Source organism: Stegostoma tigrinum, chromosome 2 (genome assembly GCF_030684315.1).
Source record: "Stegostoma tigrinum isolate sSteTig4 chromosome 2, sSteTig4.hap1, whole genome shotgun sequence".
Lineage (NCBI taxonomy): Eukaryota > Metazoa > Chordata > Chondrichthyes > Orectolobiformes > Stegostomatidae > Stegostoma > Stegostoma tigrinum.
Window position 1 is genome coordinate 33,230,452 of NC_081355.1, and position 12,289 is coordinate 33,242,740.

General features: G+C 45.6%; 2 protein-coding genes across 6 annotated transcripts in view; both read left to right on the plus strand.

Moving 5' to 3' along the window:
- The window catches only part of LOC125467550 (probable thiopurine S-methyltransferase), a 39,851-nt gene extending 33,263 nt beyond the window's left edge, over nt 1-6,588 (plus strand). Inside the window, exons 9-10 of one of the 4 annotated variants that reach the window (XR_009446987.1) lie at nt 2,951-3,098; nt 5,342-5,451. Coding sequence is in view for 3 of the 4 variants with exons in the window: in XM_059653166.1 (XP_059509149.1) it covers nt 5,342-5,466 (125 nt within the window). In the remaining variant the exon portion in view is untranslated. Of the gene's footprint in view, nt 1-2,950; nt 3,099-5,341 lie in introns of all 4 variants that reach the window. The other 3 variants (XM_059653166.1, XM_059653191.1, XM_059653164.1) reach the window with 3 other exon arrangements.
- Nucleotides 6,589-9,474: 2,886 nt separating this feature from the next.
- LOC125467537 (E3 ubiquitin-protein ligase NHLRC1-like) lies at nt 9,475-11,809 on the plus strand. Of its 2 annotated transcripts, none has more exons than XM_048563556.2 (2): nt 9,475-9,497; nt 10,137-11,809. In XM_048563556.2, exon 2 carries the CDS (start codon nt 10,310-10,312, stop codon nt 11,459-11,461), a length of 1,152 nt encoding a protein of 383 aa, XP_048419513.1. In that variant the 5' UTR covers nt 9,475-9,497; nt 10,137-10,309; the 3' UTR covers nt 11,462-11,809. The 2 variants fall into 2 exon arrangements, with proteins under 2 accessions (XP_048419513.1, XP_048419506.1); XM_048563549.1 differs by lacking the exon at nt 9,475-9,497 and adding an exon at nt 9,761-9,903.
- Nucleotides 11,810-12,289: the final 480 nt, after the last annotated feature.

Genomic DNA, 12,289 nt, shown 5'->3' on the forward strand with positions numbered 1-12,289 from the left:
GCAGGGTGTGAGGGATGTGTTGCGGGAAGTGCGGGAGATATGGTCAAGGGCATTCTTGACCACTGCGGGGGGGAAGTTGCGGTCCTTGAAGAACTTGGACATCTGGGATGTGCGGGAGTGGAATGCCTCATCCTGGAAGCAGATGCAGCGGAGGCGAAGGAATTGGGAATAGGGGATGGAATTTTTGCAGGAGGGTAGGTGGGAGGGGATGTATTCTAGGTGGCTGTGGGAGTCGGTGGGCTTAAAATGGACATCAGTTTCTAGCTGGTTGCCTGAGATGGAGACAGAGAGGTCCAGGAAGGTGAGGGATGTGTTGGAGATGACCCAGATGAACTTGAGGTTGGGGTGGAAGGTGTTGGTGAAGTGGATGAACTGTTCGAGCTTCTCTTGGGAGCAAGAGGCGTCGCCGATACGGTCATCAATGTAACGGAGGAAGAGGTGGGGTTGCAAGAAGCTGTAGGCAGATAAGCTTCATTTGTTTAATCAGTTTCATTCCATTTCTGCTTTAACATGGACCTAGACATCTCAAAGCCCTGGCTGTGAGCACCTGCACTTCCTCGATCAAAACTTGGTTAAGTGGGTGTGTCTGTGTTAACTGAATAAACTAGCTACCCATTCTAAGCCCTCCCACCAAGTCTATAACCTTAAGGTTGCAGTGCTTCAGATGCAGACCCAGGTTACTTTTCAAAGAGTTGATGGCTTCCCCCTCAATCACCAAACTGGGCAGCAAATTCCAGACCCTTTGAGTGAAACTGCTTTTCCTCAAGGTTCCTTTAATCCTTCAGCCAGTCACCTTACACCTGTGTCCCCAATAATGACCCCTGCACTTGGGAAAACAGATCTCCGCTGTTCATTCTATCCAAGCCATCATTATTTTGTACAATTTATTTAAGTCACTCCTTAGCCTCCCCTACTTGAAAGAAAACAGAATGAGACTGTCATGTGCTATTTATTCCATTGCTTTGTTTTCCCTCACCAAATGCGTAACCTTGCACTCCTGTGGATTGAATATCATTTCCCATTTTTCTGGCCACTCAACCAAACCCAAATCATTGATAACTTCTCTGTGGAGAGAAAAACATGCACTGCATAATGAGCCAAGCCAAACAGGAAGTTTGGATTTAAAGCAGCTTCATTTGAAGACGCTCTCCAGAATGTTAATGGTGCTAGATATTGAGCTGACCTAAATAAACACACGCAGCAATCGGAAGCAGCATTTTTAGAATGTGTAAATGCCAAATGTGCAACAATTATTCTCCCCCACACTCATTTCACACTTTCAATGTCTGATTGCTGATCTTTCTGGTGCCTTATGCATTTTTTCTTCAATAATTGTGTGGTTGTACAAAACGGCAAAAGGATGAGCAAAGTAGCCATGGCACCATGGTATGGGGAGCCATTCAAGTGGAGCAGGCAATAGGAATGTAGTTGTGACAGGAGACAGTATAATTGGGGGTACTAGATACTGTTCTGTGCAGCTGTGAGCGTGAATCCTGAAGGCTGTGTTGCCCCCCTGCAGCTAGGATTAAGAAGTTTTCCTCAGGGCTAGAGAGGAAGGAGAGGAATACAGTTGTCATTGTCCACTTTGGTGCAAAGACTTTGCTAGAACTAAATAGACTGTTCTGCTAATAAGTTCTGAACAACTAGGAGCTAAGATGAAAAGCAGAACATCCAAGGTAATAACCTACCAGAGCCATGTGCAAACTGGCATAGGATAAATAAAGTCAGAGTTAGTGTGTGACTCAGAGATTTGGTTTAAGAGGAATGGGTTTCACTTCTTGGGCCATTGTCATCAATACTCTGGTAAAAAGGGTGGGTGAGATGGGCTTCACTTGAACCATGCTGGGACCAGTGTCCTTGCAAACTGAATACCTATAATTATAGAGAGAGCTTCAAACTAAATAGGTTCGGTCAGGAGGTGATTCTAGAGAAAGGTTAATGTACGCTTACAAAGCAAAAGGATATGGCAGTATTACAGGGCAGCTATTTGGATAATGATACTCAGGATAGGTCAGAGTGTAGAAACGTTTTTTTAAAACACAATAAATAAAGTCAAAGGTGATAAAATGGTAAAAGGGCAAAAATAATGGCTCCCATGTAGTATGCAGAACTGTGGCTTTTTGGAAGGTCAGACAAGGTCACTTTGTTAGTACGGAATGAAATAAATATGATAGCAAGAAATGATCTAGTGTTGGAAGATATAGTATGCACATACATAGGGAGAAGTAAGAAATAATCAGGGGAATAAGACATTTCTAAAACCTTCTATAAATAAATGTTGAGATAACAAGGCCATGATCTCCTGGGAATCAGTGACTATAACACAGTAGAATTTAGCATTCTGTTTACCAGTGAGTAATGTGGGTCAGAAACAATTCTGCTAAATCTAAATAAAGGTAATTACAATGGAAAGAGTGCAGAGTTGCTAGAGTGGACTTGGAAGAGAATTTAGCAGAAAAGACAGTTGATGAGCAAAGGCTGATATTCAAGAAAATAGTTCATGACTCATAACAAAGATGTATTCTGGTGAGGAAGAAGGATTCCAAGAAGGGGATAACCTAAGCATGGTTAACCAAGGAAGTTAAGATTGTATCAAATTAAAAGCATAAAACATAAAATATGGTAAAGACTGGTGGTACATCCGAGGAGTGGGAAAAGTTTAGAAACCAACAAAATGTGATCAAAAAATGGAGATGGGATAATTGATGAAGGGGTAAACTAGCAAATAATATAAAAATGGATAGTAGGGGCTGCTGCAAACATTTTAAAAAGGAAACTTGAGACCAAAGGGAGGACATTAATAGCATTCCAAAAATACAAGACAATCAAAATGCCCAAATAGAAGGCATAGGAAATAAGCACGATGGCTGTCACTAGAGGAAAATTTCCTAGAGAAACTAATGGATCTAAAAGCTGTACATGAACCTGAACCTGTTTGATTTCATCCTAGGATATCAAAGCAAGTAGCTACATGGATAATGAATGTACCAGTAGTAATTTTCCATGAATCCTTAGATACTGGGAATGGCCCAGATTATTAGAAAACTGCCAATGTTACACATTTCTTCAAACAGGGATGGAGACCACAAAAAAAACAGGTAAGTATAGTCCAGTCAGCTATAACAGCTGTCATTGTGAAAGTCTTGGTCTATTACAAAGTATGTTAAAGGATTTAGAATGCATAATAGTTAAGCAGAGTCGACATGGTTTCATGAAGGGCAAATCATACCCAATAAATTTATTAGAATTCTTTGAGAAGGTAACAAGCAAAATGAAGACCCCTCCTACTGTGGTTATATTCTGTTACATTTTCTTCCATCAGGCCGAAGATACAAAAGTTTGAAAACACATACCAACAGATTCAAGAACAGCTTCTTCCCCAGTTATCAGACTTATATATGAGAGATCCCCATTCATTAGAGTTTATCTTTCTCTGCACCGTCTCTAGAGACATAACATTATATTCTGCATTCTGTTCTATTACCCTGATGTAATTATGTAAGGTATAGTTTGTCTGGATAGCATGCAAAACAATACTTTCCACTATCACAGTACGTGACAATAATAAATCAAAGATACAGGGGGAATTAGTGGATGTAATATATTTGGATTTCAAAAGGCATTTGATAAGATGCCACACATTAGACTACTTAAGAGAAAATGTTGTCAGAGATGGCATAATAGCATGGATAGAGGATGGGCTAACAGAGAGATGTGGATAGGTTAACTAATGTGGATAGGCGGATAGAGATGTGGATAGGTTAACTTGTCCTAGGATGGATGTGTTGTCCCAATCAAAGTGATGTCCTTCCTCATCTGTATGTAAGGATACTAGTGATAGTGGGTCATGTCATTTTGTGGCTAGTTGATGTTCATGTATTCTGGTGGCTAGCTTTCTGCCTGTTTGTCCAATGTAGTGTTTGTCACAGTTCTTGCAAGGTATTTTGTAGATGCCAAGATAATAAAATGTGAGGCTGGATGAACACAGCAGGCCAAGCAGCATCTCAGGAGCACAAAAGCTGACATTTCGGGCCTAGACCCTCTGATGAAGGGTCTAGGCCCGAAACGTCAGCTTTTGTGCTCCTGAGATGCTGCTTGGCCTGCTGTGTTCATCCAGCCTCACATTTTATTATCTTGGAATCTCCAGCATCTGCAGTTCCCATTATCTCTGATACTATTTTGTAGATGCCGTTTGTTTTGCTTGTTGTCTGTGTAGGGTCTTTTAAGTTCATTAGCTGCTGTTTTAGTGTGTTGGTGGGTTTGTGGTCTACCCTGATGCCAAGGGGTCCGAGTAGTCTGGCAGTCATTTCGGAAATGTCTTTGATGTAGGGGAGAGTGGTTATGGTTTCTGAGCCCGTTTTGTCTGTTTGTTTGGGTTTGTTGCTGAGAAATCGGCGGAAGTGTTCATAGGGTACCCATTCTTTTTGAATACGCTGTATAGGTGATTTTCTTCTGCTCTGCGTAGTTCCTCTGTGCTGCAGTGTGTGGTGTCTCATTGGAATAATGTTCTAATGCAGCTTCGTTTGTGGGTGTTGGGATGGTTGCTCCTGTAGTTCAGTATTTGGTCCGTTTGTGTTGTTTTCCTGTAGACGCTGGTTTGAAGTTCCCCATTGACTGTTCACTCTACTGTGACATCTAGGAATGGCAGTTTGTTGTTGTTTTCCTCCTCTTTTGTGAATGTTATGCCAGCTCAGCGAGCAAACTCACACACAGGTTAACTAAGTGTGGAAAAACTTGGCAGCTGGAATATAATGTGGAAAAGTGTGAGGTTATGCACTTTAGCAAGATTTGAAAAACTGAGTATTGTTTAAATAGAGAAAGACTGCAGAAAGCAACAGCACAGAAGGATTATTTTAGGAGCACAAAAGCTGATGTTTCAGGCCTAGACCCTTCATCTGATGATTTTCTGATGAAGGGTCTAGGCCCGAAATGTCAGTTTTTGTGCTCCTAAGATGCTGCTTGGCCTGCCGTGTTCATCCAGCTCCACACCTTGTTATCTCGGATTCTCCAGCATCTGCAGTTTCCATTATCTCTGAGCACAGAAGGACTTAAGGGTCAATGACACACTTCGGAACACACACAAGATATTTCCAAGCTGCTTGTCCAAACAAAACCTCTCTGCTTCTGTCACTCTGCCGCCCACCTCATGCTTTGTGAAAACAGAACCAATTATGGGAATATCCTAAATAGAACTTTAAAAGGAAGCTACCGTATGTTGGTGTGCGGTTTCAGTCACAATTTTGTTTCATGTAGACACCTATCTAATGTGAATCCTCATAAGCAGTTAGGATTACCCATTCGTATTAGGGTTAGTAATCACAGATATCGTCTTTCTTTCTAGGCCATGCCTGCAACATTCATTTGCTGGACTCATCTGACAAATTGACTGGGAATCAAAAATTGTGGGATCCAGGCTGCTTCATTGAGGAAGTTCATCTCATTACACTGAAGACAGATTCTTCCTGAATATTTGTAATAATACTGTAATTTTTTTCTTTAAAAAAATTTCAGTTTAATTCTTCCAGTTTTCAAAATAGCTGCACTTCCATGTGTCTCTTCATAGAATGAGGTAATCCATTCTGTGTGGCACTGAGCATTGGTAAGCCCATCAACCATGTGACTTTTCAATCAAGGGAATTCCTGCGCTTCATTTGTTCCCATCTAGTGGTAGTATCCCAATTTTCATATTTGTCAAAGCAGGAACACTCCTTAAATAATTTTTAAGCATATTTCTTAAATTTCAAGATCAAGTTGTCTTAAATTTCTCTTGATAACTCAAGACCGCATTTCACTGTAACTAACGGATTCATTAATCAGTACTAGATCAACCTTCACTGGACTTCATAATCAAAGCCGAGCCTCTGCACACATACCTCAGTATAATTTCCATATCCTAGAGCTAATACCAATTTCCAATATCATAAAGGATTTCTCTGTGACATGCACATTCTTGTCAAATGATGCATATGAAGGGTCACTGGAGTTGAAACATGAACTCTTTTTTCTGTTTTCAGATGCTGCCAGACTTTGAGTTTCTCCAGCACTTCCTGACTTTGTTTCAGATCTCCAGTGTCCAAATTCTTTGTTTTACTTAAATGATAGTATATTCCTGGCATCTTTGTCAAAATGACATTGTCTGTTTCCTTCAGTTAAGTGACATCAAAAATGTTCATAGGTACATCACTGTACATTTCCCAGCAGCGTGCTCATTCATGTTTACATTTACTGTGAACCACCGAAATGTTTTCTTTGCTAAGGAAAGCACACAAAATAATGCCTTGCCAATGTGTTGATAAGTACATTAAAATAATTCATCCCCACAATTTGTAAGCATTTCAAAAACACCAAACCATTTCATATACAGCCTTGTAATATATATCAAGTAGTTGAAATTTTAATTTTTTATTCAATATCTAAATTCCTGATGTATTTTAAAAAGTCAACAATATTACTTAGATATTTAGCAGTTTTTTGTGCAAACTAATGTTACCATGACACATTTTGATATGCAATAAACTTATTGATTTTAAAAAAGCAAACTCATTATGTTTTCAAAAGATTTGTTTTACATTTGACAGAAGACTTGAGCCAGAGCTTGACCCACAACAGGGAGAAATGTTCAACATTACAGATACAAAGATCGACAACATTGAGTTTTCAGAGAATGCAGAACACAAGACACTTTCCTGATGGGAATTTCAATGGATTGCACTTCCTGGATTCTAATCTTGGGAGTTTGACGTTCTCACGTGGTATATCACTTAAATGCAAAACATGGTCTCACATGCCAAAGTTGACTCATTTGTGCCAGACACTGTTCTAATTCTCATGGTGAAGTTAGCAGTGAAGCTTTTCTTTAAAAACGCTGATGCCAAAGATTTTGTCTTTGTTAAGTATAACGTGCAACAGTGTTTAGTACGAAACCACTTGGTTTGGAGCAGACTCAAGAATGTGGTCAATGGTAAAAGTGAAATTTATAAATTATAGCACCAAACATTTTTAGCAATTTATATTAACACTTGATCATTTTACCTAAAGCAAAGAGGTGATCTATTCCTAGGAGGAAGTCTTAACAAATTTCAATACGTCTTTTTCCAAAACTTCCGCTCAAAATTAAAATTTTTTTTCTTTCAGGACTTTTCAGATTAATCATTATTTTGGTACAGATCATGGAATTAAACATTTCCTGTCTCAACAGAATTTCAAGCTGTTCCCTATGGCACATTTGATTGTGGGGAAGGTCTGGAACCCATCCCAATTAGGTCTATGACAGATGGGCTGGCACATCCATAAAATATTACCTCTCTCTTCAAATCAAAATCTCACAGTTGGATGTAAGAGATCCCTGACACAATTTCCAACAAGGGCAGCAGAGTTATTACTGGTGTTCTGGCCAATATTTACCCTTGAATCAATTTCAAATGAACTGTGAATACCTATCAGGACCCCAAAGATTTCCCAGTGCAATGACTCTAAGGAAGTTTCAACTTGTGGTGGGCAATTCCCCATTAAGTTGGAACCTGAAAACTCAAGAGTTTGTTCCAACTTACTTACATGGATAGTTATCTAGGAAATGTTAGGCAAAAAGATCCTAAATTAACACTCTGCTCCCAACTACTCCCTCAACTCAATTCATCCTTAATCGGCAACTTCCTCTGACCCCCAAACTCCATCTAAACACAACCGACCGAACCTCACCAATTCCTCCCTTGACTATTGCCATGACTCTAACTACTCTCAACTCGTACCCCCCATCTTCTGATACACTCCAAAACCCATTACCAACGAGATCTCAGTGATAATGGGAACTGCAGATACTGGAGAATCCAAGATAATGAAATGTGAGGCTGGATGAACACAGCAGGCCCAGCAGCATCTCAGGAGCACAAAAGCTGACGTTTCGGGCCTAGACCCTTCATCAGAGAGGAGGATGGGGTGAGGGTGCTGAAATAAATAGGGAGAGAGGGGGAGGCAGACCGAAGATGGAGAGAAAAGAAGATAGGTGGAGAGGAGAGTATGGGTGGGGAGGTAGAGAGGGGATACGTCAGTCCAGGGAAGACGGACAGGTCAAGGAGGTGGGATGAGGTTGGTAGGTGGGAGTTAGAGGTGCGGCTTGGGGTGGGAGAAAGGGATGGGTGAGAGGAAGAACAGGTTAGGGAGGCAGAGACAGGTTGGACTGGTTATGGGATGCAGTGGGTCGAGGGGAAGAGCTGGGCTGGTTGTGTGGTGCAGTGGGGGGAGGGGATGAACTGGGCTGGTTTTGGGATGCGGTGGGGGAAAGGGAGATTTTGAAGCTGGTGAAGTCCACATTGATACCATTGGGCTGCAGGGTTCCCAAGCGGAATATGAGTTGCTGTTCCTGCAACCTTCGGGTGGCATCATTGTGGCACTGCAGGAGGCCCATGATGGACATGTCATCTAAAGAATGGGAGGGGGAGTGGAAATGGTTTGCGACTGGGAGGTGCAGTTGTTTATCGCGAACCGAGCGGAGGTGTTCTGCAAAGCGGTCCCCAAGCCTCCGCTTGGTTTCCCCAATGTAGAGGTAGCCACACCGGGTACAAGTGGATGCAGTATACCACATTGGCAGATGTGCAGGTGAATCTCTGCTTAATGTGGAAAGTCATCTTGGGGCCTAGGATAGGGGTGAGGGAGGAGGTGTGGGGGCAAGTGTAGCATTTCCTGCGGTTGCAGGGGAAGGTGCCGGGTGTGGTGGGGTTGGAGGGCATTGTAGAGCGAACAAGGCAGTCACAGAGAGAGTGGTCTCTCCGGAAAGCACACAGGGGTGGGGATGGAAAAATGTCTTGGGTGGTGGGGTCAGATTGTAGATGTTGGAAGTGTCAGAGGATGATGCGTTGTATCCGGAGGTTGGTGGGGTGGTGTGTGAGAACAAGGGGGATCCTCTTGGGGCGGGGGCGGGGTGTGAGTGATGTGTTGCAGGAAATGCGGGAGACGCGGTCAAGGGCGTTCTCGACCACTGTGGGGGGAAAGTTGCGGTCCTTGAAGAACTTGGACATCTGGGATGTGCGGGAGTGGAATGCCTCATCGTGGGAGCAGATGCGGCGGAGGAGGAGGAATTGGGAATAGGGGATGGAATTTTTGCAGGAGGGTGGGTGGGAGGAGGAGTATTCTAGGTAGCTGTGGGAGTCGGTCGGCTTGAAATGGACATCAGTTACAAGCTGGTTGCCTGAGATGGAGACTGAGAGGTCCAGGAAGGTGAGGGATGTGCTGGAGATGGCCCAGGTGAACTGAAGGTTGGGTGGAAGGTGTTGGTGAAGTGGATGAACTGTTCGAGCTCCTCTGGGGAGCAAGAGGCGGCGCTGATACAGTCATCAATGTAACGGAGGAAGAGGTGGGGTTTGGGGCCTGTGTAGGTGCGGAAGAGGGACTGTTCCACGTAACCTACAAAGAGGCAGGCATAGCTGGGGCCCATGCGGGTACCCACGGCCACCCCCTTAGTCTGTAGGAAGTGGGAGGAATCGAAAGAGAAGTTGTTGAGGGTGAGGACGAGTTCGGCTAGGCGGATGAGGGTGTCTGTGGGGGGGGACTGGTTGGGCCTGCGGGTCCCGCTTCTTCCTGTCCTTATCCAGCTCCCATACAACACAACCACCCTATCACACTACCAGCCTACCCATAGATCACAATACCCATCCTGCCCCCTCTTCTTTTCTCAATTACTATCTTACAACTTACATATCTACATATTCACACAAATACTATTTCACACAAGCACAACTGGTGTCTTAGAAAGAGGTGTGGCTTCTGTACAAAATTTCAACACTGCTCCCTCTGAGGATTCCTGTGCTAAATGAGCTTAGGAGTGTTCTATTTGCTTCGTCGGTGTAAGGAGTAAAAAAGGGATTCAGACACTGCCCAGAAGATTTGGGCCATTACTTAGTCGTTATGGTATTTTATTTGGGTAGCATGCAATTTGGTAGTTACATTGACTGTCTTACAAGAATGACATTCTGAAGCAACTGTTCTAGAATCACTGGTTATGATGTGTTTTGAAACAACCTAATAGCAACATTACAGCACAAAGTGGTTGCCTGTATCTTCGACACTCTGCTCGCACTTCAAAGAAGCAATTCATCTGAACCATCCCCCTTGCTTTATCTGTGTATGTTCTTCATTTTCAGGTAAATCTAATTCACGGCCATCTATTCTGGGCTGATCCAGTGACCAGATGGTGCTGGCCCTTCGCCCGTTGTTGCGGCGAATCGACCCGGGGAGCATGGCTTCAGGCCCCGTTAGGTGGACGTGAGGCTCTGGCGGGGAAGCGACATCCGCAACCCAGGCCCGGGATCCGCTGATGAGCGACGCCGGGTCCGAGCGGCAGGCCCGCAGCCTGGTGCGGGACATCGAGCTCCACGTGCTCGAGTGCAAGGTGTGTTTCGAGAGGTTCGGCAGCAGCCCGGCCCGCCGACCGTGCAGCCTGCCGTGCGGCCACGCCGTGTGCAGGCAGTGCGCCTGGGCCCTCTGCCGGCCCGAGCCCCGGAGGCAGCTCGAGTGCCCTTTCTGCCGCTGGAGCGGGCCCGCGTCACGGGCCGCCGATTGCCTGCCCCTGCTGCAGCTGGCCGAGCTGCTGTCCTCAGCGGCCGCCGAGCCTCTCAGTACGGGGACCTGGCCGGCGGAGCTCAGCTCCGTGCTTGGGGGTTGGGGTGAGTTGCTCAACCCCCGGGGTCTGGCAGTCTGCTCTCGCTCCGGAGCCCTGGCCCTGGTGCAGGACGGCGAGCAGCCGCTCCGGCTCTTGGAGTGGGGAGGCCGCCCGCCCCTGCGCCTGAGCCCGGGCCCCAGCGCCGACAACCCGCCCGTCTACCCGCTGGACGTGGCGGTGGCCGGAGGCGGGCAGCTGCTGGTGGTGACGGACGCCGGGGACCGGTCGGTCAAGGTGTTTGCCCGTAGGCCGGACGGCCGGCTCGAACTGGTGCTAACGGAAGGCGGCTTCGGCCTGCCCTGGGGGCTGGACTGCGGCTCGGCCGAGCGCTTAGCCCTGACCGACTGGGCCCAGGGCTCGCTGCTGCTGCTCGACCTGCAGCTGCCCGGCGGGGCCTCACTGCGGCGGGACAGCATCTGTCACGGGCTCTGCCACCCCCGGGAAGTGGCCGTCAGCCGGCGGGACGGCTGCATCCACGTCGTGGAACATCCCGGATCCAGAGGGGGCCGGCGGCTGAAGACCTTCAACAGTCGGGGGCACCTGGTCCGTCAGTTGGACGGCCTGAGCCGGAGCCCCGGAGCCGGCCTCGGCATTTCGGGTATCGCCGTCGACGGTCAAGGCAACGTCGTGCTCGCCGACGGGGACAGTGGCACCGTGGTGTGGGTAGGCGGCTCGGACAACTGGCACTGCAGGACCCTGATCGAGCGGGGCCTGGTCCGGCCTGTGGCCTTGGCCTGGGCTGCTGACCACACCCTGATGGTGCTGGACGCTGGAGATCACACCCTCAAAGTGTACACGGTCCGCTGAAGGCACCCCGATTAACGGAGCCTACATCCCATCGCTGTTCCTGCAAAACCTCCCAAAAACAAAGCGCTTTGTGACCAGGAGAAAGACTGGGAACGAAATTCAACTTGAACTTTTATTGGGGTTGGACCCAGGAGCTGCTATTGGAAATACAATGATTCTCCGTACTTTTTGTAAAAAAACAAAATTTACTGGAAATCTAACAACAAAAATATAGAATTATGTCCTTTGAAGATTATACTAAAAGCTATGTGCTTTAAAAATTATTATAAATTAAGCCATTTAAAGGGCAGTTGTTATTAGTGTAAACTAATTTTTTTCCTGATTACACATAAAATCTCTTTTATTCTTTTCGGTTTCAATTTTTCTCTTTTTCAACCACTTAAAATATTTCACCGTTTTCTCTCATTTCCAAAAACAATAGACTTTGTTGGTGTTAATGTTTCAATGAAAACAAAACAACTTGCTGTCAAGGTGTAGAGCTGGATGAACACAGCAGGCCAAGCAGCATCGCAGGACGAGGAAGGCTGATGTTTCCAGCCTAGACTCGGTTGCAGTATACAAGATTAGCAGATGTGCAGGCCCAACTATGCCTGCCTCTTTGTAGGTTACATGGAACAATCCCTCTTCTGTAGCTACACTGGCTCTAAATCTCTTCCTCTGTTACATTGATGACTGTATCGGCGCGCCTCGCGCTCCCAAGAGGAGCTTGAACAGTTCATCCACTTCACCAACACTTTCCACCCCAACCTTAAGTTCACCTGGACCATCTCTAATACCACTCCCTCCTTCCTAGACCTCTGTGTCTCCATCTCTGGCAACCACCTAGAA